General features: G+C 37.6%; 2 protein-coding genes across 8 annotated transcripts in view; one reads left to right on the plus strand and one right to left on the minus strand.

Annotated features, from left to right (window-relative positions):
* NCBP1 (nuclear cap binding protein subunit 1) overlaps positions 1-4,408 on the plus strand; it is a 37,573-nt gene extending 33,165 nt beyond the window's left edge. For both annotated transcript variants that reach the window (XM_081066475.1, XM_081066476.1), the window contains exons 21-23: positions 600-728; positions 1,285-1,398; positions 2,709-4,408. In XM_081066475.1, the coding sequence (XP_080922601.1) occupies positions 600-728; positions 1,285-1,398; positions 2,709-2,822 (357 nt within the window). In that variant the 3' untranslated portion in view covers positions 2,823-4,408. The remainder of the gene's footprint in view (positions 1-599; positions 729-1,284; positions 1,399-2,708) is intronic.
* XPA (XPA, DNA damage recognition and repair factor) lies at positions 2,705-26,100 on the minus strand. 6 transcript variants are annotated; one of them, XR_013994439.1, is made up of 7 exons: positions 25,851-26,094; positions 21,129-21,239; positions 17,825-17,930; positions 15,238-15,403; positions 13,550-13,667; positions 10,850-11,092; positions 3,386-6,355 (listed from the first exon to the last, which is right to left on the minus strand). XR_013994439.1 is itself a non-coding variant. In XM_081066496.1 (7 exons), the coding sequence occupies exons 1-6, from the start codon at positions 26,020-26,022 to the stop codon at positions 11,022-11,024; spliced, it is 744 nt and encodes a 247-aa protein (XP_080922622.1). In that variant the 5' UTR covers positions 26,023-26,094; the 3' UTR covers positions 6,264-6,355; positions 11,020-11,021. The 6 variants fall into 6 exon arrangements, 5 of the variants coding, with proteins under 5 accessions (XP_080922624.1, XP_080922621.1, XP_080922625.1 ...); XM_081066496.1 differs by having other exon boundaries at positions 6,264-6,355; positions 11,020-11,092; XM_081066498.1 differs by lacking the exon at positions 10,850-11,092 and having other exon boundaries at positions 2,705-6,355; positions 25,867-26,100.
* Positions 26,101-27,437: the final 1,337 nt, after the last annotated feature.

Raw genomic sequence — 27,437 nt, forward strand, 5'->3', positions numbered from 1 at the left:
GTCACGTTCCTGAGGGCCAGGAAAGTGTTAAATCCTTCTCAGCTAGTGTTCAGTATAAAGAAATACTGTACTGTATCACTAAACAGAAACATACCTAAAACAAGGTTATATATTGATCAGTTGATGAAAACGTTGACAGGAGGCTCCCCAAGAGCCTAACCCTGTTTCCCCTCGGAGCAGTGGGTCAGTATTCACTAATTCAGGATTCTCAGTAACTTCAGAAAGTATAACTATGCCAAATTACAAGTCAGCTCTATTTTTCATGGTGCTCAAAGCTGTTTTCATTTTAAATGGAGGAAAAAAATAGAACACACATTTCCTCCCTGATTGGGCTATCCTATAAAGGTGTAACTCACTTCTGCTTTACAGCAGACACTCCCACTGCCATTATCCAAGACAAGTGCCACTAAATTTCTCTGCCCTACATAAGTACCCCTAGGACTTCTGGGTGTATGTGTGGGTGCTGGGGTACTTTCCCTGTAGAATGCAAGTCTTCAGATAGCATTTGATTGGACATAAAATCCTTCCCCTTACTTGAGAGGATTTCATACAGTAGAATTCTAAGAGATGTTTTCCTTTCGTTCCCTTGCATTCTGTAGCGAAGTGATGATGATGACAGAAGCAGTGACAGGAAGGATGGGGCTCTGGAGGAGCAAATAGAAAGACTACAGGAAAAGGTGGAGTCTGCTCAGAGTGAACAGAAGAACCTCTTCCTGGTCATATTTCAGGTATCTTGCGTGGGACATTGATATGTAAAAAGAAAAAATACATTTGTTTAAAAAAAAATTTTAATTATGAAAGAATTAAATATAAAAACTTACAAAGGAAATAAAAACTCACTACTTGAAGGTAACCATATATACCTCCAAATTGTTGTTATGTAGCATTCCTCGTGAGCATTTCTCCATGCTTTAAAAATAAAATGGGGATGTTTTTCTTAAGTACTGCTCTCATTTAATTATTCCCAATTGTTGATCATTTCGATGACTGTTTTCCTTCCTGAACATTCTTGCGCATAGATTCCTCTTAACATTTCTGATTATGTCTCAGTGAAGTAAGTAATCTAAACATGAAAGGTCTTTGCATATTGGCAAAAACAACGTACCAACTCATATCACTGGTCTACCTTTCTAGACTGACAGTATGTACTGAATTGTGAAAGTGAGGAATACACAACACCAAGACAGGGAAACAAGCAATACCTTTGTGGTCCCTTGGTCAAATGTGATTCTTTCTAAAGAATTCGCTGCCTAACATGCTTTTAACTTTGTACCCTCTTTCCAGCGGTTTATCATGATTTTGACCGAGCACTTAGTACGATGTGAAACTGATGGGACCAGTGTATTGACACCATGGTACAAGAACTGTATAGAGCGGCTCCAGCAGATCTTTTTACAGGTTTGTGGGAAGCTTGATTAGATAATAAACATCACTATTTTCAGCTACAGAGATGTTCCATTTTTTTAAATCACCAAATTTGTCAGGAGATTATATAGTACCTGGAAGCCTTTTAGTTCGTGTCCATTTGTTCCTACTGTTGCTCATCAGAATATTTAGGCTTAAATTGGTTCTGTCATTCAGACTCCTACCCGTCATTCTTTTTGCTAGAAAGCCTAGGTATAATACAAAATGTAGAGGGGAAAAATGCTAAAGGAACAGTAATTACATTCATAAAGGTCCTTAAAATCTCCTGTGCAGATGAAGAGTGCCTCCAGAAGCAAGGGCAAGTTCCCCAGATCTTCATAGAAAGTAAAATGCAGCACCTGCTCTCTGGCAAATTTAAGTTACAGATTGGTAGGAATGCGGAACTGATTCTTTGTTTCTTCAGACACTTAACACCCCAAATCCTTGTTTATTCTAAAAAGAGTGATTAAATTAGAAGTCATAAAAAGAAAAAATAGTTCTTTAAGCCGCCAAATAAAAATTCTCCCTAGATTTTTTAGTTGTTACCAATTAAAATAGCCCCTAGTCCTGTAGAGCTCCCTAGGTATATTCAAGTTATAAGGTGCACATAGAAGAGATCATTTCATTTTCTGACACTTTTTTCCCACTTATGCTCAAGAAGTCACTAATATTTTCAATAAGTCAGATGAGCTATTTTTAAAAGATAAACAAAAATGGAGTTTGGGTTTCTTATTTTGTGGAATACTTAGAGAATTAACCAGTGATCTGTTAATTTTTTTTCTTTTGCAAAGAGATATTTTAATGTTGTAGCCAAAAATAAAAGGAAGTGATTCCATATTTTTCTCTTACATTTCAGGGACCATGGATTTAATCCTTAACAGTAGCAACTGTGCTATTCTATTCTTATTTGTAACATATAGCACCTTTCCCCCTTTCTTTTAAACTCTTCCTAGGTCATTCCCTATCTGGGTTACTTTTTAAAAAGTCATACTTGTGTGTTCTGTCTTCATTAGGGGAGACCCAGCTTAACCTGGTAGGTAGTTGTAGCAGCAGGCACTGCTTACCTTAAAGCATTTCATAGAAGCTGCTCAGAACTGGATTTGTTTTTAAAGTTACTGAACACCCTGTTTTCCTCTACCTTTTCTTAATGTTGGGGCTTTTCAGGGGCCCTTATTCCCATCAGCATGACCACTTTTCCCTATGCCTTCCCATTATTGCATAATGTTGCGGGGCTGCTGAGGGGAATGTTCTGCAAGACTGTGTGCTTTCTTCTGACCCAGACACCCCCTTTTCTGTGTCCACAGCATCACCAAATAATCCAGCAGTACATGGTGACCCTGGAGAACCTGCTCTTCACTGCCGAGTTAGACCCGCATATCCTGGCTGTGTTCCAGCAGTTCTGTGCCCTGCAGGCCTAAGTCCTCTCCTTCCCCTCATGTCAAGATTTTTTAAAAAGATCTCAAAATAATTTGTTTTATTTTTGATGGTTTTAAATGCTTGCTTTCTTATAGCATCCTTTCACTTACTAAAGGAAATGGAGAGGACAGTGAAAAATATGGCATTGATTACCTGTAACTGCCCCTAAAAAGCAAATATTCCCTAATGATGATAATGTGATGATGACCATAGGCTCTGTTATACACGTGACAGACACAACTTTTCTCTGACATTTTTTCTCCTTAAGGCGTACAAGATTAACTGAGGTATGTGAAACACTAGAGGTCAAGCTGGCAAAGTAGTATATAGAACTGGTGGGTTTATTATCAAGTAGCATAGCTTTTCACAGATGGAGAACCTAACATGGCTGAAATAAAACTAAAAATATGTTTTTTAAACTTTGGTATTTCATGATTTATCATCTCAGTCTACTTTAAAACTGGTGGTTTCTTACTGAAGGTGTACTTAGGTCCATTTGAAATTTTCAAAATTCTTAAGTGTTTTTTAAGATACTACTTGTTTTTTGTTTTTTGGGTTTTTTTTTAAGTGTTAGAGTAGCAGTTCCCAAATTTGTCTGAACATAAATCACCTGGGAATCTTTAAAGTTATTTTTTAATTAATCCACAATCTGGGGGTGAGACACAGACATCATCAGTGTTTCTTATGGCTCCCAGGTGATCCCCGTGTACAGACAAGTTTGGGAACCGTTGTCTAGAGCCCCTGGTCACTACCTCTAGGAGTAGCTGAATTGGCTAAAACTATACTTGGAATTAGATGTAGGTTTGAATTTTGTTTCTACAGAGCCTGTTTCCTACATGGTACTGGGGCTTAACTAAGATAACGAGGAGTGCATCTTAAAATTATATACAAGGGATTATCTGACATGCCAAATTTCTAGCATTTTTAGATGTTTTTTCATTAAACCTTAGGAAAAACCCCACAACTGGTAGTATTTCTGTGCATTTGTACAACATAGATATCTTTTTTAACTTAATTACATCGTAAGTTTATGATACATTAAGCATTATCCATATTAATATATGGTCTCTCTGGTTTACCATAATTTAGTGGCTACAGAATTATAGTCTCCTCTATAGGCGGGAATTCCTAGGATTTTTAAATACTATACCATTTAAAACAAATAATTATTCATTCACAAGATTAAGGTTGCATAGCAAATTCTTAGCAGAAAGGGGACTTAAACCTAGGTTCTTGGTTAAATATTCTTTTGTTTATATTGTTCTTCCGTGTATTGCAAAGTCTGAATAATGATATGTAACTTGATCCAAATTCTAGAATTTCTCGGTTTTCACATCCTTTCTCTGGGAGCCTCTCTTCATGCACAGTGGTTGCTTCTAACAAGCATTCACTGGTATGACCTTGCTCTGTCCCAGTCTGGTAGCTGGGTTATGGAAAAACTGAACTGGAGACCGAATTTTAAAGAAATCAAAGGACAAGAGCAAACGTTCAGCAGTTGCTTTCCCCTCTAATGAAGCTTACACAGACAAAAGAATGGCATGTCACTGTATACCCTACCTTGGAATAAATCAACATTCTGTTAAATTGTACTGCCATTTACCATGCTTGTGTCAAAGTGAACATATACTTTGTTTTCCTTGATTGTAAACCTCCCAGGACTATTCAGAGGGTGGTTCATATGAAGTTTATTTGCTTTTCCTAGAAAGTAGTGACCTGTATAATTTATAATTGTACCAGAATATGAAAGATGAGGAAAAAAACTCGCCAACCTGGGTAGTGTAGATCAGCTGTCATTGACATCTGGATGCCAGGATTGTCTTAAATTGGTGAAGGCAAGGAGTGAACAGAAGCGTACCTCAGCTAGACAAATCTATACACTGGTCTTGATGACTATCTGTGCTCATTTAACAAGTGGCTGGTATGTGCCAAGTTCCACAGATTCATGCTATTTAATCCTCATAACATCTGACAAATGAAAACCCCATGGAGTAACTTACCCGAGTCCACAGATAGTAAGTGGAATCTGAACCTACATCCATGTGCTCAAGGGCTCCTTATCTCTCAACGCAGTGATGCTGTAGTCAGCAGCCTGAACCCCTAGTAGTTACTCTGTTCTCATTGATCTGGAAGCTTTTTTTTGGTGCCAAGAAGGTCTTGCTGCCTGTTCAGAATCAATTTTTATTGAGCTGTAATATTTAGCATAGCACGTGAAAAAAATACATATATTTAACATTTCTGTACTGGATAGAGAACAATTATTTATAGTCTCAAGCCTCTCTGAGTTTGACTTGTTTTGACTTTTACCTTTCTTTAAGCGTAAGGTCCAAGAATTGATCTAGAAAGAAAAATGAAAATGTATAAACTTCCTCTTTCTTCTATTCATAGCAATTGGATAAAGTTATATCAAAGAATAACTTGAAAATACTCAGTTTATCTTAACTTGAAAAAAAAAGCACAGACCCTATAATCAAGCGCATGGTATCAATTCCTCTTACTAGCTGTGACTACCTTGTAATCCTTTGGAGAAGAGGGGAAATTTTCACTAGCTAAACTTGACCCAGATGTCTGGGGTGATGTAGGGTGTTGGTTATCACTTCTTTCCAAGTGCTAAGCAATCAAAGAAGCAAGTTGTCCTCCTCCCCAGGATTAAGAGAATACCTGTAAGACACTTAGCACAGTGTTTGCCTGGCAGATGGTAAGCCCTCGGTAAATGTTACCAAGTTACGATAAACTTACTGTAAGTATCTTCACTGATCAACAAACAGTGTAGCTGTTTTTTTCATTTTAATCCAGATTAGAAAAGGTCTATCTAAACACTAACATTAGGGTCTATAGTAGTGAACCCCAGATACAAAAAACACGATCAGACTCCCACACTCACTGTTTATTCCTGCTGTTAGTCAGGATCTGTCCCAGCAGTAGCACCCTGCTCCCTGACTTGGAGACAGAAATAGTCTAGGAACCCTGACCCAGCCTCTGGGGTGCAGGGTTTACCACCATCCCTGTTGTTTCTTGGGATAAAATCCAGTTCAGCCAGCTTTTGCCTTTACTAAAAGGTCTTCCTCCTAACGCAATCTAGGGTTTGCCTTGGTTTCTTCTTTCTCACTTTTAGCTCTAAACTAATACTTTCAAACCTGCTGTGCCACTCAGCTCCCTCCCCGGCTGCAGAAAAAAACGACCCAATATTTTGCCCACAACCAGACCTGCTGGACCTTAAATGAAATTTGCTCTTAAGCCATAACATCCATACTTCTTACCAAAGCATTATTTATACAAGTGTTTCATTCATCTATGAAGACTGTGTGTGTGTGTGAATTTCGAACAAGACCAATCTAAATTTCCTTTATCGAAATATGAAAGTCTAAAACAGATCCTTTAACTGAAAATCACATTTTCTCATACGTCAGTTCATGGCCGCACACAGTACAAGCCTTCCGGTACATGTCACCTTCTAGGTTTTCTTCTGGGCCATACTCATGTTGGTGAGCAACTGTCTCCCTTTTCCATATACTGCTTCTTACCGCTCGCCGTAATTCTAAGAAGAAACAAAAGGCAGTTTTTCAGTGGTGCTATTCAGTTGAATCCTGAAAAATCCTTTGGGGGTGGGAGGAGTTTAAACCAATTGTGGTTACTTTAACTTTTTAACAAATCGAAATTGATTATACAAACTTATTTTCTAGGTTGGCCTGGGAAATCATTCATGTCATTGTTGAAGGTGTGTGAAAAGGGAGATTCAGAAACGGAGTGTGTGGGTTCGAGAGCAGCAAAACAAAAAGATGAGTAAAAGAACAGAGTTTATTCAAGCAAATGATGATAGAAGCTGGGGTGACTGAGGACAAGAAGTATTTTTAAGTTCCATATAAGTCAGGAACTACTTCTGAGTAGTTAAGAGGCAAGTCAAGCTTTGCTTGCAAGATAACTAGGAAGCCAAAAACTCTGATACTATGCTCATGTGTTCATCTTAGAAAAACTGCTTATGCAACTGACCTTAAGTCTATTAAATTATTTATCCTATAAAATGAGCAATGTTTTAGGAGAGAAATTGCTAATAATTATTGTAAAGTACAATATGGATCGCAGACTATTAAAAGCTAGAAAGAATCATAGTTTTTATTTTGCAGGTAGGGAAATGGAGCAAAGAGAGCATGTAAACCCAGGTCATCTGTTCCAATGTTTAGAACTTTTCCCACCACATCATGTTAAAATGCCATTTTAAAAAGAAAAGAGTTACATTGGATGCTTTGAAATGCAACTAAGTCAATCACATTTTAAGTTCACATTGCATACATAATACCTGAAGAAACCAAATGCTTAGTGTCAATTGGAAATTAATAAGCTAATAACTTCAGTTTCTAGTTTAATGACTAAAAAGCAACACTAACTTTAATTTCTTCTAATCAGACCAATCACAGTCCAGCACTGTCTTTCACAGCAACACCACCTAAGGGAGATGATAGTTACCTTTTATACCAACCGTAAATGTCAACCAAGTAATCACACATTTTCTTTACTCCATTTTAGATCTATGATAAGAAATACCAAAATACTACTTGAATCTTTGTATTTTCAGCCTTTATTAGATCATGAGGATAAGCAAACAGGGCTGTTTCAGGCACTGACTGCTCTAAGCACTTGATAAACACATTTAGTCCTCACAACTGTATGTTGCTTTTCATACCTCTGGTATGTATAAATACACGTGTATTTTGTGTAGAACGCAGAAAGTACCTGTGAAGACATGATGAAGATATGTCAAAGGACCCAGGAGCTAGCCTGAAGATACATTGGCGCAAACCTGAGATAATTTGACCAAGGTAATTAAGGACAGAAATGAACCAATAACATTGAGAAGAATAGGAATTAATGACTCCATATCAAAACTAAACAACTGGGGGAAATTCAGGTGCTGCAGAATGCTGGCTTCCAACTGGTTAAATGCAGAGGGAATGCTGAAGTTAGAAAATTTTTGCAACCATCATACTCAGACTGGTTCAGGCAGGAACCATCGATGAATGGATGCCAAATTCTAGGGGGAAGTGTTAAGGGATATTTGCATGGTCTTACAATTTTTTTTCTTATCAAATCAAAAAAACACCATTGAGAGCAGATAGACATCATACACCTCCAGATATGATGCCCTGAGAAAGATACTTCATTTGTATGTTATCCCCAGCCTGAAATGCATAACCTGAATCTAACAATCAGAAAAATCAGAAAAGCCCCAAATGAACAACATACTTCTAAAATGTCAGGGTGGAGGAAGGGAAGAGACTACTTAAAAAATGTCAATGTCATAAAATATAAAGGCTGTAGGAATAGTCTAGAATAAAAAAAATTTAGACTTAGTACCTAAAGCCATATCTGATCATAGATTGGATCCCATACTAGGATGAAAAATCATACAGGGCATTATTGGGTCAGCTAACAAAACTAGAATATGGATGACGTTAGAAAAAAATATTAACATTACACTCTGATTTTTTAGGAGAACACTCCTTAAGAAATACAAACTAGTATTTTGGGGTAAAGGGTGATAAATATATATGCAACCTACTGTTAAATGGTACAGGAAAAAATGTGTGTATAGAGAATGCAAATGGCATAAAGTGTTAACAATAGGTAAATCTGGGTAAAGCATATATAGGTGTCCTTTCTACTATTCATGCAATTTTATGTAAGTATGAAATTATTTACAAATAAAAACAAAAAAGACAAGAGCTAGCTTGAAGGGGCTTCCAATGGCCAAACATTTTGAGCATCAAAATGGGTAATGATAAGAATGGACTGGAACAGTAATTTGAGAATAAGAATCTATGAGTCCAAACGGTAGTAAGAAAAGCTCTTCTTTCCAAAAGATGCCAAGTAATTATAAAAGGTTAACAAGAATAGAAAATCACCATTTATACCCTCCCTAATAATAACTGACTCAGGCAAGAAACATCCCCGTGTGCTAAAACAACTGAGTGAAACTTAAGGAATGAGGTGTTCACATAGCGTCAGGTTTGGTAGTATTACAGAAGGAAAAGGGTACCTTTACAATGGAGAAATCTGGCAGACGCTGCCTTCCCCAAACTATCAAACCAGACATGACTCTTAGAAGAGAACTGATATGTCTCCTGATGTGATACACTCGATACATCATCCAAGGGAAGTATTCCTACGAAATATATTTGACCTGAATCTAGTCATGAGCAAACAAGCTGCTAATAAATCCAAATGAAGGAACATTCCACAAAACAGGTGGTCTGGACTCTTAAAAATGTCAATGTCATGAAAGATAAAAAGTCTGAGGAACTGAAAGATACTACAGATATGCATCACCCTTACTTGGCCCCTGGATCCAACAACTGAAAAGCTAGAAAGGACATTGGAACAACTGGGAAAAGCTATTGATACATACTAGATAGTAGATTATATTACTGTTAAATTTATTGAGTGTGATCATTGTTTTTTAATTATGTAGAAAAATGTAACTTTTTAGGAGATGACATGCTGAAATACTGAATAAGAATCACAGTGTCAGAAGGTAACTCTTAAATAGTTCAGCAAAATATGTATGTGTGAGAAAGAAAAAAGCGTATGTGACAAACTGTCAACATCTGGTGAAATAAAAATTTGTTTAAATCAGGATTAACATATTTTTCACATTACTTCATTTAAGCAACTTAAAACTTTGGAAAGTAGAGGTCAACCACCTACTGCTGAGAATGAGAAGAGGATGGCAGAACAGTCAGAGACTTTAGAAGAGTGGGAAAAGATCTGATAGGCCTGGGAGCGGAGGAAACCTTGGTGGTGGGGCAGGCGGGGCTGTGCCTAGTGGCACTGAAAGCCTAATTAAAGCTGGAAAACAAAACCGTGGTTTACCATGTTACAGCCTCCTACTCCCACTGGCCTAGACTTTCAGAACACAGAAACCTATGGACTACCTCGCCTGGAAATTTATTAAAATGTTTGGTCTTGCTACTGATACCTTCAGGGGCTGATTATACTTTTTACCCAAAGAAGTTTTCCCCTAAATCCTCATTGCAGTGAAAAATTTATACCACTCTTAACCTTTCGTTTTATTTGGCTTAATATCTTAATTTTGCAAAAGAGGCTACGTATTCAAAGAAACCCAATATTGTTTATGGGTAAACTTATGTAAGTAAGAACTAGTAGAGGGAGACCAGATACTTTTAAAAACTTGATGGGAGAACAGGAAGTTTTTATATAGGGTGCCTCTTGTTAACTAGAAAAAAAAAATCACAAGGAAATGACAAAACAACATGTGAAGCTTTGAGCTTATTTTGTCCTCCATACACTGAAGCAGAGTGACAGGGAATGTCCTTCACACTCCCCTGAGAAACTCAAAGTCCAAAAATAGTCATAAATTACATATAATCACAGGCCCAGCATGTACCATGTCCACAAACTTAGAAGGGGCCCCAAAATGAGATTTTCTCACACACCTCTTTTGGGGGAAAGTGCATAGTAAAAGTTGAAGGTTAATTTTCCTTTATTTTAGAAGGCTAACCTCTACCAGTACTAAACGAGAAAGCTGAGTATAACTTTTTTTTTTTAAAGGAGGGCACAGCTCACAGTGGCCCATGGGGGATCGAACCAGCAACGTTGGTGCTACGCGCTCTAACCAGTTGAGCTAACCGGCCACCCTATGAGTATAACTTTTTAAAGAAAAGCCTCACCCCCACCTTATTGGCGAAGAGGAGGCAAACAAACCCAAAACAGTCTGTGTATGTGCACCAACTGAAAATTCCCGCCCAATATCAAGGCCAACACATACTGCATTTTCTGAAATCCACTACAACTGAACAGCCGTGATGCCATCATTTCTACTTCTACCTCCTTGGATCTAAGGTCTATTAATAATTTGAATTTGCTGGCAATATTCTTTCTTGTCCTTTGATCTTGTCTATGTTTATATGTAGCTTATACTATTTATATGTGTAATCTTTTTCTGTAGTAAGATCAGTTATTTCTCAAACTGCTAAGGTAGATCATACTCTAAAAGCAGGTAAATGTAATCTCTTACCTTTCCATAAAGAAGTAAATTTTGTGTGAGCTTCTTTGTGGATCAAAATCAGAAGACCAAGAGGAACCAGGTTCCAATTTCTTTTCTACTAAAAAACTTTAGACTTGCTTCTACTCCTCTCTGTTCTGAGCCTTCTGAGCAAGCTGCATAGTAAGCTCCTTGTTTCTAACCTTTATAAAGTGTCTACTCCACTCTCAGCCCTTTGTGGCCTAGTCAGGAGGACAGGAACATATCCACCAACTTCTAAAGTAAATCAACAAGAAGAAGCCATAATTAAAGAAGGCATTGCACTGATCTCTGCACATTAAACACGATAAGACAATGGAGTAATGTTTATACAACTGTTTCATATGCAAAAGAAACAGAAAAACATTCTTAGATTTGTAGGGAGTTGGAAGGTATACCACTCATGTAACCACTTGGAAAAATTTCCTCAAAAGACATTCTTCATCCAAACAAGAAATGAACTGAATTAAAGAAACCAGTCTTAAGAGGTCAAAGAAATAATTCAAGATAAATTCGGATTCTTCAAGGATGAGGAAAATCCAGAGTAGTTTATCTGGTGATTAATACAGCAATTGAATATAGTAAGAAAAACGCCAATTATATTTGAGTTTATATTTATTTTTAAAATATAAGAAAATGGTGCAAATCTTTTTAAAAAATGCTCTGTTCTAATATTTAATCTATATGATTATCTTAATAGAATTTTTATAAGAAAAAGCATAATGAACTGAAACTGCCATAATCTTTGTCAAATTACAAAAATTTAGTCATCTTTTAAAAAAGAAAATTTAGTCACCTTAGATGACATCTTGACCAAACTGCAGAAATAGTATCAAAGCAAAACATTACATATAGTCCTCTTTTTTCAAATATTTCATCACTTTGCAGATACAAATTTCTAATTCCTTTATCCATATATTATCGTCTACACTAAAACACCATCAGGAAAGGAGTTTAAGGAGACAGAAAAGAAAGGGAAGAATTGAGGTGATTCAGGTAACGGGGGTTAACAAAAACCTTAAACTAACATGTAATTAGTTTATAAACATGCCCTCCTCTTTCATATCCCTTAAGACGCCTTTTGTTACTTTATCCTTAAAGGTTCTCCTTGATGTTGGAAGAGTGAAAAGGGCTATGATAGAACATCGAAAAGATTAAAGGACCAAATTCAAAAGAAGTCTCCAAATCCTCTCAACTGGCCCTTGCAGGTATTTTTGAAGACTGTCACACAGCATTGGCTAATTTGGGGAAGTTCTGGGAAATGCTCTTACATGGCATAATTTAGATAGGAAACCTCTTGACAAAGCCATTGAAATACCCTCTGATTCTGGAATTGACACATTAATTATAACCTATATAAGGATGTGTATCAGGATGGTTGTCATGGTAAACTTCTGATAAACTTCAAACTGTTTCCATTTTTATAAAAAAATATTTTTAAAGTGTCTATGCGTAGACAAGAACTAGAAAAACAGACATTAAAATGTTACTAGTGATTGCCTCCGGGTAATAACAATCATGGGATTTCTATGTAGTTTTCTAACTTCTTTGTAGTTTTCTAACTTTTCTGCACTGCAAATGAATTACTCCTGTGATGAAAAGTTTTGTTTGTTTTTAAGACATCTGAGCTATCTTCATTCACCCTCCAAAACCCCTTCTAAATTCTAAAAACAAAAGCACAATTATTTATTATGGCTAAGAGACTCATTTTAAATGGATCAATTTAGCCTATGTATATTCCTGTATATACATAAAATACATGCTATCTCTATACACTTTATAGCACTTTGGGACTCTACAATTACTGTATGAAGAATATTTATGCCCACTTTTTAAGGCTCATTTTAGAGATTTTGTGATACAGCAAGAAGTGCTCCACTCTATGCTCATCACTATCATAGCACTTATCACACTCTTATGATTTTAAGTTCACTGATCTTTCTCTTCTGATGAACTGTGACTCCAGCATTTGTTAGCACAGTACCTGGAACACAGCTCACATTTACTTACTATTGGATGCATGGATGGATAGATGGATGAATGAACAGACTGACGCACGTATGCATACATGGGTGGCTGCATAGACAAATAGAGATAGATGGACGAAAGAAAGGATAGTCACATGGACAGAGAAATGTATGGAGGAATGAATGTACCAATGCAGACTTTCCTTCATGAAAGCCAGGTTCCAGTTCCAACTCTCTAATGTAACAGGTAACAGGTCACTCTACCTTTCTAAGTCTTCTAGTCATATGTAAAATAAAAGAGATTCGACTAGCTTACATTGGAAGGTTCCTCCTAGCTGCTAAATTAGATAACTAAGACTTAGGCATGATTTTTTCATTTTAAGCAATTAGAGAGGTTTGTTGGTGGATATTTTTACTTTTTATAACCCTGGTTACATTTAAGATTAAACTGAGGCCAAATCTTTGAGCCCGGGATACATCCCGCATGTTACCACTGCCCCTGTATAACAACAGGACTCGCATTACATGAGGGCTCACATGGTTTTCAGAATTGCAGTACTGTGAGGCGTGGGCTGAGAGCCACTGACACCAACCTGCTGAGGGCAAACTTGAAGTCTTTTTTCTTCAGTCTACGACAGAACACATCCCAGTCTACTGGGAACCTAGTTAAAGGGGCTTTGCAAAGCAGTCAGACACAAACCTTTATGATGTAAATGTAGCCACTTACCTTTTACTTTTTTATCAAACTTCTTCTGTTTCATTTTTTCTCGGTTTTTCTGTCGAACTTCCTTAGCTTCTTCTAATGCTTCCTGACTACCCCAAACTTCAAGAGCCCTCTTCACAATCTACAACACAGAATCCATATTTAAATGAGTGGTGATTCAGAGTGGTAAAATATTATAAAATTAATTATTAAACCCATACGCGCCAAAGAATGATCTAACTCAAGTATAATTTTAGATTTACTTGAAATTTAATATTTTAAATATTGATAAACTACTCTATTAATAGCTCTATCTAAACCTATGAAAAGAAACCCTCAGTAAATGTAAATTCAATTATAAATAGAAAAGTTGTCCTCTGACTATAATTGTTTCTAATTCATTCAGCTTTTTCACATGAATCAACAGACGTACATGTAGTCAGTGGGTTTGATGAGTTTTAGCAAACTCACCCCAAAAATTTACTGACCAATTAGCCACATCAGGTCTAAGTATGAGGTAATCTCCAAAAATCTCCCACCACAGAAAATCAATCACTACTAATAATCTCCTCCTGAATCAATCAGAGCTTCCAATTAACTAACGTCCAATCTTTAGAATATGCATTTTTAAAAAACTTTAGTAGCTGAATGACCTAAAAAGTCTCTATTATATGTCTTTACTCTTTATACAGTTTATTTACATTTAGGAGAATAATATACACACAAAAAATTATGCTCAGAATAGTTCTCACAATACATTGAGACTGAAATAACAATCAATGTAGTCAAATTCAAATTTCTTAACATAATAGTGACATATTCTTGTTTCCAAAGTTCTAAAATACCACATTTTCCACAATTTAACATCTCTGAAAATGTGGCATCACCAATGTGCTTAATGGTACTTGACAACTCTGAATCAAAAGTGGTTCAGAAGAATTGGACTCTGAGTATAAAGAAGTTTAGGAATACCTTAATAAATCTGTTGTACTTGCATTTTCCTTTTTATGTCTGCACAAGCATGATATATAGCAAAAAATTATAATAAGTCTAATGGCACCATTTTAGTAAGTATAAAATAAAAGCACCTAGTGGTAAGGAAGCATTGGGTCAGTTTAATTAGCCCTTTTTTATTTTTAATGTTACATAAAATAATGGTGATCAATAGTGTTTTATGTTTAATGAAATTCAGCATACACTTGGTTTAACAATGTGGTTTCTTAATTTCATTTTGAAGATACTAGGATTTTCTAGTTTATTCTAACTGAAATTGCTCTAAAGCAATGCCGCCCAATATTTTTTACATAATGGCACAAAAAGAATATTGTATTTGTACCATTCTGGGTTAGATACAGGAAGCTGTTTGTGGCTCAAGGCACCCAGCCTGGGCACAATAGCAGACCTGGGGATGAGGGTCGTGGGCAGGAAAATGCAGTCTGACTCTTACTCTGTGCTTTTTTAGTTTCCCAAGTGTACTTCTAATATCACCCAATAGTAATATATTTGCTCCAAAGTGCCATACCAAAAAGCAAAACAAGAAAACATGTTATTAAATGTCATTATGTAAGACTGTGACTCATATACAAAGCAACAACATGTAAAGGATCTTTTTAACTCTCTGTAAGCAAAAACAAAACTAATTATAACTAGTTTATTATCAAAACTTCACCTGCCCCAGCATTTAAAATGACTGAATGTAACTTATTAGAGACCTGTAATTTTAAGTAGAGTTTCATATCACCCCATTGTGAATGATGAGGATTCTTCTTCACAATAAACTTAAGAGCTGGTTCTCTTTTTTCTAAATCACAGTCGTTCAGAAGGTATTCTTGTTTTGCTTCTGTTTTAGTTATAAGCTTGTGTTTATCATCAGCATCTCTGAAAAAAATTAAGTCCATTATATATGTTATTTTTAATAAACTAAGTTTTCAAATAGTCCAACAACCTAGGGGCATGCATGCCAAAAGGAACGTATAAAATACTTTCTCCTGCAATTCTCATGATCAAATTAACAGCGTAAAAATTCTAACAGAAAAATACTCTTACTAATTCTGAGAAGCTATATTAGCTGCAAATCCATGTCATTTAACATTTTAAGAATTTCTTTTCTACTTATTTAAATTCCCCCTTTTCCACAAAGGATTTGAAAAGACTTATAAGAGTACGGCAAATATAAATGAGAACTAAGACTCAATAAGTAAGAAAATATGAAGTAAAGCATAATGTTAGGATGGGAAGGCTACGAGGAATATACAGGTCCAGCTGCCCCAACACAGCTTCCAGTTGGCTCTGAGCTTTTCCAAAGCCAAGGTAAAAATGGAGACATAGTCAATTACATAGTTCTTCTCATCTACCTGCCAGGTATTGTTCGAGGCACGAGGAATACAGCCAAGAATAAAACAAAGCATTGTTTGCGTGAAGCTTACATTTCAGTAAAGAAGATAGTAAACAAACATGGTGACAGACAGAAGTGCTATAAAGAAATATAAAGTATAGTAAAGGAATATAAATTTTCAGATAGACTGGCTAATCAGAAAAGGCCACTGGTAAGGGGTGTGTGACTAGGTCCCTTAAGAAGCCAGAGAACATTCTGAGTAGCTAGTGAAAAAACATGACCAGCAGAGAGGAGAGCAAATGCAAAGGTTCCAGGACAGCAGTGTGCTTTGCAACTGGAGCTCACAGCAACAGGCCGGCGTGACTAGGCTGCTTCAGTGATGGTGAAGGGTGATGAGAGAAAATCAGAGATAGGCAGTGGAAATGGTAGAAAATGGTGAAGACAATTTTCTTCTAAATGGATTAGAACCCACTAAAGAGTTTTGAGTAAAATGCTGTATGGAGAAGAGACTAATGGTGCAAAAGTGGGGGCAAGAGACCCGTTACAAGATTACTACTGCGGGGGTCCAGGCAAGAGCTGATGGTGGCCTGGTCTGAGGTAATGGTGGGCGAGAGGATGAGAAGTGGGTGGATTCAGGATATGGTTTGAACAGAGAGCCAAACAGGTTTGGAATTAAACATGGGATAGTAGAGAAATAGCCAATGAATGAAGCTGGTTTTACTGAAATGGTAAATGCTGAAGAGAAGGTATAGGTCAGGGAAGAGACTTAAAAGTGAAGTCTCTTGAAGAAAGCTAAATAATTTGGAAGTATAAACTACATTGTACTAAAATCATAACCTTTGAGATGCTGAAAGGAAACAGAATGGAGCACTGTGTTCCTAATTAGGTTTAAATTTAAAAAGTGTATTTTTTCCAAACTACCACCCAACTGTCTTTAAATTGGTACATTAGTTGCTTTCATTTTCTCATGGAAACAAGATCATAAGTGCTAATCAGTTTCCAAAGCTATCTATACTTGAAGGAGAGCGCTAATACTACTCACTGTGAGCCTCAGTGACACAATGTCAGTGGGAATAGTTAACAATCCCAACGGTGCCAGAACACTTGCAGTCATAGACGTGATCACGAGACCAGAAACATCTCCCATTCTCTCTATCTTCCAAGGAATCTACTCAACAATAAGTCCATGGTGATGGCTCCCAGTGTCTACAGCAGGGATGCTGAAAAGGCAGGTCCTCCAGGAAGGTGAGGAGGAGGGCTGTAGGTCTAAGAAGTGGCAGCAGGGAACAGATAAGAAGGCTCAGTAAGAATCCAAGAGAGGATCTTAAAGTGTGAAAGACACCAACACGGGACTTGGCCAACGTAAACAGCAGGGACAGGAGAGTGGAGTGAGGAGAATTATTCTGCGGTGATATAAGAAGAGGGTAACGCTAGGAGGAGAAGAAAATGAATGGCAGAACAATGTGACTTTTCCTCATCTATTCCCTTCCCTGCCTGTTCAGGACAGTAAAAAAGGAATGGAAAGAGGTGTTCTGAGAGTACCAGAATGGCTGGAGAAGTTTCACTTCCCTCCTCTCACTGAGGGCCCCAGTCCTCTGACCAAGGTGTCAACATACACCGAGACAAATAAGAAACAAGAGGATCCTTAGGGGCTGAAGGAAGAGAAGGGTTAGGAACCTGCCACTGAGAGATGGTGAAAAAACCTGCAGGGCAGCAGAAAGGAAAAGGACATAGCTATGGCAGGAGCTGGGGTATTCCTATATGGAATACTGTAACTGATAAGCACTGATTTACTGTATTTCTTGGGCAAAATGGAAACCATCGAAATATTAGGAAACTCTCAAAATAAAAATCGTAATTACTATGAGTATTAAATCCAAATGGATCCAATTATTGTTTTGCCGTAAGCCTATATATGTAAACATTAAACTCTAGCAATGGAGAACATTGTCTGAAATATGTACCTGCAGTTATCACAAGTCGCCAAATCAAAGTGGTTCATAAGATAAGAATCCATGAAGTCTCTACCACATTCTTCACATATCACATAATCAAATTCCATAACAGGTCCTAAAGAAAAGAACATTAATCTTTTAAGTTTCCTTTTGTAGGACTAGAACAATACATTTTCCTCTATCTTATTAGCGTCTCAACACGTATTTCAGGCCTGACACAAATACATTTAGATAAGACAAAATTAAAGCTTGATTAAGTCATCTTACATTTATCTAAAACAAATTTTAAAAGGAAAAAAGGAAATAACATAAGGGGGGAAAACTATCAATTCATCAAGTATTTCCGAACCCAAACCACATGTGAAGTACTTGTGTTAGTTTTGTATTACTGCTATAACACACTACCACAAATTTAGTGGCTAAAATAATACAAATTTAGGATCTTACAGATCTGTAGTGTATATGTTGACATGGGTCTCAGTGGGCTAAAGTCAAGGAGCTGGCAGGGCTACGTTCCCTTCTGGGGGCTTTGGGGACAGTCTATTACCCGGCCGTTCCCAGCTCTGAGAGGCTGCCCGCCTGCACTCCTTGACTCGTAACATAGAAAAGAGGAAGGAAACAGAAGCGATAATCCAGAATTCGCTTTCCCCTGAGAACCTTTTTCTGTCCCTCCATTCCATCCCCTACCCGCGGAGCAAAGGGCTTCCTCTTCATCTCTCAATCACTAGATTGTAAACTCCAGAACAGAGATTGTATTCAATTATACATCCTCGACACCCAGCACAGAAACTACTCTAGGTAGAGTACAGCTAGGTTTTTTAAGGACTTCAAATAACTAGCTAAGGATTTTTATCCTGTAGAAGTGGTTCTCTCAGCAACTCTGAAAGTTTTACTAGTAAGTCTTTAGGTTTATTGCTACTGCCAAGCTCCAATTCTGAGACTGCCACAACTGCTAGTGGGGGAAAAATAGAGTTGTCATTTGTTCACGATTTGTTCATATTCCTATCACTGCCTTCCCTTATCTATTTCCAACACAATAAGGTCAGTCACTATTCCACCAACCCCTTACTCCTACTAATTTCCAAGTGCCAAGAAAAAACAAAATCACTCTTCTTTATGAAATATTAGAGAGGCGTAGCTACAGACAAAAGGAAAAACTAAAAATATATTCAAAGAGACATCTTCAAAAAATTGATTACTTGAATGTATTAGAATGGAGAGAAACTGCACTCAGAAATATCAATTAGGAGGCTACTGTATGGCATTATTAATCAAAAGCCATAAAATGTGCATGCATTTTCCTAATTTTAAAAATTATGAAGAATTTTATATACATTTTATTTATAAAATATATTATGGAAAATTTTAAATACACATAATAATTTTTCAACTCCATCACACCCCTTACATTTACCATTTGGAACGGCGGTCTACTCTAGGAAGAGCCTTCCCTCTCCCCCATTCATGTATCTATTTATTACTGATATACGAAGATCTGACAATTAAGTTCGCAAACTTGTGCACCGATGTTGCTGACTTTTTTTGATGTCAGAGGGATTATTCATTATGAATTTGTACCAACTGGACAGTTAACCAAGTTTACTATGTGGAAGTGCTGAGAAGGCTGCGTGAAACAGTTAGATGACCTGAACTTTTCCCCAACAATTCATGGCTCCTGCATCACGACAATGCACCAGCTCGCACGGCACTGTCTGTGAGGAAGTTTTTAGCCAGTAAACAAATAACTGTATTGGAACACCCTCCCTACTTACCTGATCTGGCCCCCAGTGACTTCTTTCTTTATCCGAAGATAAAGAAAATATTGAAGACATTTTGATGACATTCAGGACATCAAAGGTAATATGACGACAGCTCTGATGGCCATTCCAGAAAAAGAGTTCCAAAATTGCTTTGAAGGGTGGACTAGGCCCTGGCGTCAGTGCATAGCTTCCCAAGGGGAGTACTTCGAAGGTGACCATAGTGATATTCAACAATGAGGTATGTAGTATTTTTTCTAGGATGAGTTCACAAACTTAATTGTTAGACCTCATATCTCATTGTGGTTTGATCTGCATTTCCCTGATGACTAGTGATGTTGAGTATCTTTTCATTTATCTGTTGGCCATCTGTCTTCCTTAGAAAAATATCTATTTAAATCCTGTGCCCACTTTTTAATTGGATTTGTATTTTTGGGGGGGGGGTGGTTTGCTCTTAGGTTGTATGAATTCTTTATATATTTTGGATATTAACCCCTTATCAGATTTATGACTTCCAAATATTTTTGCCCATTTAGTAGGATGCCTTTTCATTTTATTGATGGTTTCCTTTGCTGTGCAGAAGCTTTTTATTTGATGTGTTCCCACTTGTTTAGCTTTTTCTTTCACTGCTTTTGCTTTTGGTGTCAAATCCAAAAAATCATCATCAAGACCTATGTCAAGAAACTTATTGCCTATGTTTTCTTCCAGAAGTTTTGTGGTTTCAAGTCTTACATCCAAGTCTTTAATCCATTTTGAGTTAATTTTTGTGTATGGTGTAAATTAGTGGTCTGCAATTACAAGAACTGCTCAAAGTGGTTACTATCGGTGTAATTTTAATACAATTTTTTCCTTTCTTAAAATGTATATACATTTTTTTGGCACCCTCTGTATATATACATGTGTGATTTACCAAAACTTTAACCTTAGATGATAGAATTACATTCTTTTTTTATTCCAGGTCAACCTATCATATACTTTGTAAACCACTTTTTTCCCTCCAAACATAAAACAATGTCCTAAATTTTATCTATTAGGTTCTAGCCTCTCATTTCAGCCTGGGTTCTAGCCTCTCGTTTCAGCCTATCTAGATAATTTTGAGTATATATTCTATCAGTCAATATATTAGCTGTCTCTGCCCATCATAAAACAACAGCGAGTGTTAACCCTAAGTACAGCAGGTCCTTGAATAAAATTTTGTTCAAAGTCATTTCATTATAACATTGATGAAATGCCAGAGGAACTTAACTCTTATTTATATCAATTAGCCTATGGTAAAATTGGTTTTGTTTTATCTCATTTCACTTAAAGTTGCAGAACCTATCAACAGTGTTAATAAGTGAGGGATTACTATACACAAAACACAAGTTAAATTCATCATTGCCAAATCTGTTTAATTTTTATCCTACCAGCAAAACTTCTAAACTTTATCACTTTTATAAAGCTAACCTGCTCACTAACTAAAATAAGTGTGGCAAATTAACATCAATTTGCAAAGAATTATGCATGTTACTCAAAATGAACAACCTAGGTACCTATTTTTTGAAAATATACTTTACCTGGTTGATGAACAACTTTTCCAATTGTATGTTCTTCTTCTTCTTCCTCTTCCAGAAAGAAGCCTCCTCCTGTGTCAATTGTCTTTGGGGCTGCTTTTACATTAGCCATGACTACAAAAAATAAGTAAAAGTGGTCAATAATTGAACGAGGTAAGCCCATATGATCCCTTGTGTATAAACAGGGACTTTCACTAAATTTAATATATATCAAACAGGACAAGGACTGTCCACTATTACATTTCCATTCAACATTATACTGAAGGTGCCAGCTAGTGCACTATGGTAAGAAAACAAAACAAGCATCAAGGATGGAAATAAATAAAACAGTCTCTATTCACAAATATATGATTATGCATGTGGAATATCCATTGGAATCTACAATTAGAATTAAGAAATAACACCTAGGAAGAGATGTATAAAACCTCTACACTGAAAACACCGCTAAGAGAAATCAAAGACCTAAATAAATGGAGAAATGTACCATGTGCAGATGGGAAGCCTCAATATTGTAAAGATCTCAGCCTCCCCAAATGTATCTATTCAATATGATCCCAGTCAAAACCTCAGTAGTTGGAGGGGTAAGGGTGAGGGGGGCCTTGAGGTGGGAGCTGACAAGCTGATTCTGACATTTATATGTAATAATTGGAGGTTTTAAAGATTTACTATAAAGCTATTTACTATAAATTAAGACAGTGTGATACTGACACAAAGACAAACAAAGAGATCAATGGAATAGGAGAGAGTCTTGAAATAGACCTACACATGTTTGGTCATTCATTTAATTTACAGCAAATGCTCCAAGGCAATTCTGTGATAAAAAAAAAAAAATAATAATAATAATAATAATCTTTTCAGTAAATGACACTGATTTATGACAAAAGTGACACTACAAAACAGTGAGGAAAAAACGGTCTTTTCAATAAAGGAACTTTAACCCTACTTCATGCAATATACACCAAAAAACATTTTTTAATGGATCATAATCTTGAATGTGAAACAACAATGCTTCCAGAAAAAAAAAAAAACACAAGAGAATAACTTCATGAACTTGAGATAGCTAAAACTTTCTTAGTGGCCTAACGTACTAACCATTGGAGAAAATAATTACTAAAGTGGTCTTGATTAAAAGAAGCTCTATTCATCAAAAGACCAGTAGGAGAGTGAAAAGACAGGATGCAGACTGAGAGAAGCTATTTGCAAGATGCACATCTGACAAAGGACTCACATCCAGAACATGTAATGAAATCCTATAAATCAATAAAAGACAAATTACCCAACTGAAAGAAAAAAAAGGCAAAAGACCTGAATAGGGACTGCACAAATGAGGGTATCCAAATAGCTAGTAAACACATGAAAAAGTTATCATCATTGGTCACTGGGAAAATACAAATTAAAACCATAATAAAATATCACTATATTCCCACCAACAAGGAAAGAGTGACATTAAATGACACATAAGACCAGATGGACTTAATTGATAATTTTAGGAGATTTCACCAAAAAGCAGCAGTATATTCAAGTGCACATGGAACATTGTCTAGGATAGACCACGTTAGGCCACAAAATAAATCTCAGTAAATTGAAATCATACCAAGCATCTTCTCTGATCATAATGGTATGAAATTGGAAATCAATTACAAGAAAAAAAAACTGAAAAACACAAAAACACATGGAGGCTAAATAACATGCTACTAAACAATGAATGCATTAACAATGCAATTAAGGAGAAAATCAAAAGATACCTTGAGGCAAATGAAAACACGACAGCCCAAAATCTATGGGACACAGCTAAAGCAGTTCTAAGAGGAAATTTATAGCAATACAGGCCTACCTCAAGAAATAAAAAATAATATCAAATAAACAATCTAACCTTATACCTGAAGGAACTAGAAAAAGAAGAAAGCCCAAAGTCTGTAAAAGGAAGGAGATAATAAAGATCAGTAGAAACAAAAATAGAGTCTAAAAAGACAATAGAAGAGATCAACAAAAGCAAGAGATGGTTCTCTGAAAAGACAAAGAAAATTAATAAACCTTTAGCCAGACTCAAGAAGAAAAGAGAGAGGGCCAAAATAAAATAAGAAATAAAAGAGATATGACAACTGACACTACAGGTATACAAAGAATTATAAGGAAACACTAGAACAACTATATGCTGACAAATTGGACAAACTGGAAGAAATGGATAAATTGCTAGACATACAATCTTCCAAGGCTGAATCAGCAAGTAACAGAAAATCTCAACAGACCAGTAACTGCTAACAAAATTGAATCAGTAATCAAAAAACTCCCAACAAACAAAAGCCCTGGACCAAATGACTTCACAGGTAAATTTTACCAAACATTCCAAAAAACTGAAAAGGAGGGAAGGCTCCCAAACTCATTTACAAGGCCAGCATTACCCTGATACCAAAACCAGAGACAATGGAAAAAAAAAAAAAAAAGCCCAACATCCCTGATGAACAACATAGATGCAAAAATCCTCAACAAAGTATTAGCAAACCAAATTCAGCAGTACATTAAAAAGTTCATACACCATGATTAAGTGGGATTTATTCCTGGCATGCAAGGTTGGTTCAATATTTGCAAATCAATTAATGTGATAAACTATATAAACAAAATGAAGTATAAAAATCATAGGATCATATCAATAGATGCAGAAAAAGCATTTGACAAAATCCAACACCCATTTATGATAAAAACTCTCAGCAAAGTGGGAATAGAGGGAAAATACCTCAACATAATAAAGGCCATATATGACAAACCCACAGCTAACATCATACTCAATAGTGAAAAGCTGAAAGCTTTTTCTTTAAGATCAGGAACAAGCCACTTTCACTTTTATTCAACATAGTACTAGAAGTCCCAGCCACCGCAGTCAGACAAGAAATAAAAGCCATCCAAATTGAAAAGTAAGAAGTAAAATTGTCATTATTCACAGATGACATGATACTATATAGAGAGAACCTTAAGATTCCACCAAAAAAACTATTAGAACTAATAAATGGATTCAGTAAAGTATCAGGACACAAAATTAATATTCAGAAATTGGTTGCATTTTCACTGCCTAAGAAATCTTACAGAATAGTCATTCTACCTTGCTTTCCATGACCAGAAGTTTAATACTAGTTTATGCTCTATTTTGCATCCATTCTACATCCATTTAGTACAGATGCTCCTCAGTTTATAATGGGGTTACATCCAGAGAAACCTATCATAAATAGAAAATTTTTTAAGTCAAAAATTCATTTAATGATGTGTTAGTTTTCCACTATCTTCCCTTCCCAAATGCCCACTGTCTTTTTTTTCATCCAATACATTTTGTCTCTGTTTATGACTGTGTTTTTTGAATACACGTCTCTGCTCTATAGTATTTTTAATGTTTACAACATTAAAAAAAGAAAATGCATTTAATACTATAGAGTATCAGTTGTTTACCCACATGATCACGTGGCTAGCAGGGCACTGTGGCTCAGCATCCCAAGGGTAGAGTACTACGTATCGCTAGCCCAGGAAAAGACCAAAATTCAAAGGATGGCTTCTACTGAATAGCATTCACACCATCCTAAGTCAAATCACTGTAAGTTGGGGACTGTCTGTACAGATCTAGAATCCTTTATAGAATCATAAATATTAATAAATGCAAATGAACAACTTTTTCTCCTGACTCTAGAATGCCTCAAGCTGGAAAAGGAATTAAAACACACACAGAAGCAATAAGGAGAAGACCAGAATTATTAAAGGTGGCTGGAATTTGCAGATTCAGTGTATGACTATCAAGACATGCAGTCAGACTCAGGCTCGTCACTCTTCCTTACTTCTGACTGATGCAAAAGGATAGTAGATAACCCAGCTTTAAACTGTGCTCAACTACTCACACAGTATGGGATTAGCTTTAGGAACACATGTACTTCACCCTATAGAGCTAGCCCTGAAGGCCCAAACTATATTTTAGGCATCCTGGGAAGATTATTATTTGACCACAGTGGAGAATTACACATATTAATACATACACAGCGATACGCAGCGAAGGGCTGCCCTAAGAAAGGAGGAAGATGAAATCCCGACAATAACAGCCTTTCTTCCTAAGGGTAGGAGAGATGCCCGGTGTAGCAGAGGCAGCGGGTGGCGAGGAAAGGCCCTGAACGCAGTGTCGGATGACCCCGAGTCCTGCTTAGCCTGTGCACTTACTGAGATGGACCTAAGCAAACCCCTTTTTTCTTGTCCGCAATGACCACCTCACTAACACGGATACCAAACCCTGCCCTGACTTTCCAGGTCAGCTCCGAGAATCCAACCTATGAAGCCCAGCAGATGCTGCCCTGTTAGCCCCGCGAAGGCGCTCGCTACTGTCCCTCTGCCGCTCGTGGTGCCTCGCGCGTAGCAGGCGTTGTGCTGGCGCCGGAATAGGCCCTCTGAGGACGCAGGAAGAGGCGGGGGCAGATTGCTGAAATGGGTTACAGGTCGGCAAGTGGTCCACAAGGACCATCTCTGGGAATGGTGGAGGCTATCGGGAAAGCTCAGACAGGGCGAGCTGCGGGCACCAGTGGGCACGTCCAGACGGAGAGGCGGGCTGCACCCCCAAGCTAAAGACCGCAGCTGGACCGCCCGGGCGCAGGGAGGAAAGCCGGGGCCGGGAGTCCGGAGGCGTAGACGCCACACTCCGGACGCGGCACCGCCTGGCCCGCGGGAGAAGGAAGGGGCAGGCGCCGCCAGGGCCCAAACCTCCGCCAGCCGCCACCTCCGTCGTCGGGTAGGGCCGGGCCGCCAGCCGGGCCTGGCGCAGCATCAGTGCCCGCTGCCGCTTCCGCTCGATGCTCGCCCGCACCGAGGCAGTCAGCTCAGCTGGCTGTTCTGAAACGGCCGGTGCCGGAGAAGTCCCCTCCGCCGCTGCCATCTCCGGTTCTGACAACCGTGGCCCCAGCACAGCGCACGCGCTCTGGCGCCCCGCAGCGTTCCCACGCCCCGCGGCAGGGCCGGCACCGGCTCCGCGCAGGCGCCACGGCGAGGGAGCGCGCCTGCGCATTGGAGGACGACCCTGCGGAAGGGGGGCCGCGGGCAGTCAGCGCTCGTGGGGGCCGGGCACGTCTGTTGGCTGGTAGCCTGGGAGAAAGGTGGGTACAGAGCTCATTGTTTAGGACCTGGTCATCTTTAAAATAATAGTGTTGCATATTGGTTCCGAATATGGGTTTTGGAGTCAGACCTACAGTAAGTCCTAGCTCTGACATTTACTGTAGGCGTGATCTTGAACAAGTTATCCACCTGAGTCTAGTTTCTTCAGTAATAAAATGAGCACAATAATGGAACCGCTTCTTGGGTTGTTGGGAACGTTGGATGTAAAGACTTTCAACACAATGCCTGGCATATAGACAGCTTCCCAAAATGATGGCAGTTAGTAGGAATAGTAGTGTCAATCAAGAGAGACGAATACATGGTTGATCTGAATTTACTTTGAAGGCGTGGCCTAGGGGACGGAGCCTTAGATTGGAAAGGAGGACACCCAGTTTCATACTCTCACTTGCTGTGTGGTCGTAGGCAAATGCAGCGCCTATTACCAAGGCTAGTGTCCATGAGCTTAGCTATCTTTTCCATGGAATAGTCCTTCAGTGTGGATGAGCTGCCACCAGGTAGACAGTAGTCAGTAGACTGACTCCCCAAAAGTGTGGCAAACTGAGCAAAAGAAGCATTGCATGTTTTTACAAAAATGTATTGTTTTTTATCACAAGTAAAATTGAATTGAAACCAGAAAGCATTAAGTTCTAATCATTATATATACCATTTAAACTAGTTTTCAGAACAACCTGACACACTGAGGTTTCCAACTAATGTTCAGTGGTTAAGGCTTGAGAAGCACAACCTAGTGGTTCTAATCTATTGATTATACATATATTTAAGCTGGGGAACCTTATATAAAGTAGATAAGTGCTCAGATCTTCTGGTTGAACTAGATACAGAGACCTCAAGCCATTCCTATTCTCTTTCCCCTCAGATCCCTCTTTCTCCCTATCCACTGATCTTGTCCAGATGATAAAATCTCAAATTCCATGTAACACCAAAAGCACAAGCAACAATTTTTTTTTTCAAATAACAATTTTTTTAAAAAAACAGATAAATTGGATAAATTGAAAACTTGTGCATCAAAGAACACTACCAAGGAAGTGAAAAGATAACTCACAGAATAGGAGAAAAGATTTGCAAATCATATATCTGAAAAGGGTCTAGTATTCAGAATATATAAAGAACTCCTATAACCCAATAACAAAAAGGCAACTCAGTTTTCAAATGAGCAAAGGACTTAAATAGACATTTTTC

Source organism: Rhinolophus hipposideros (assembly GCF_964194185.1).
Source record: "Rhinolophus hipposideros genome assembly, chromosome: 11".
In the NCBI taxonomy this organism is placed as follows: domain Eukaryota; kingdom Metazoa; phylum Chordata; class Mammalia; order Chiroptera; family Rhinolophidae; genus Rhinolophus; species Rhinolophus hipposideros.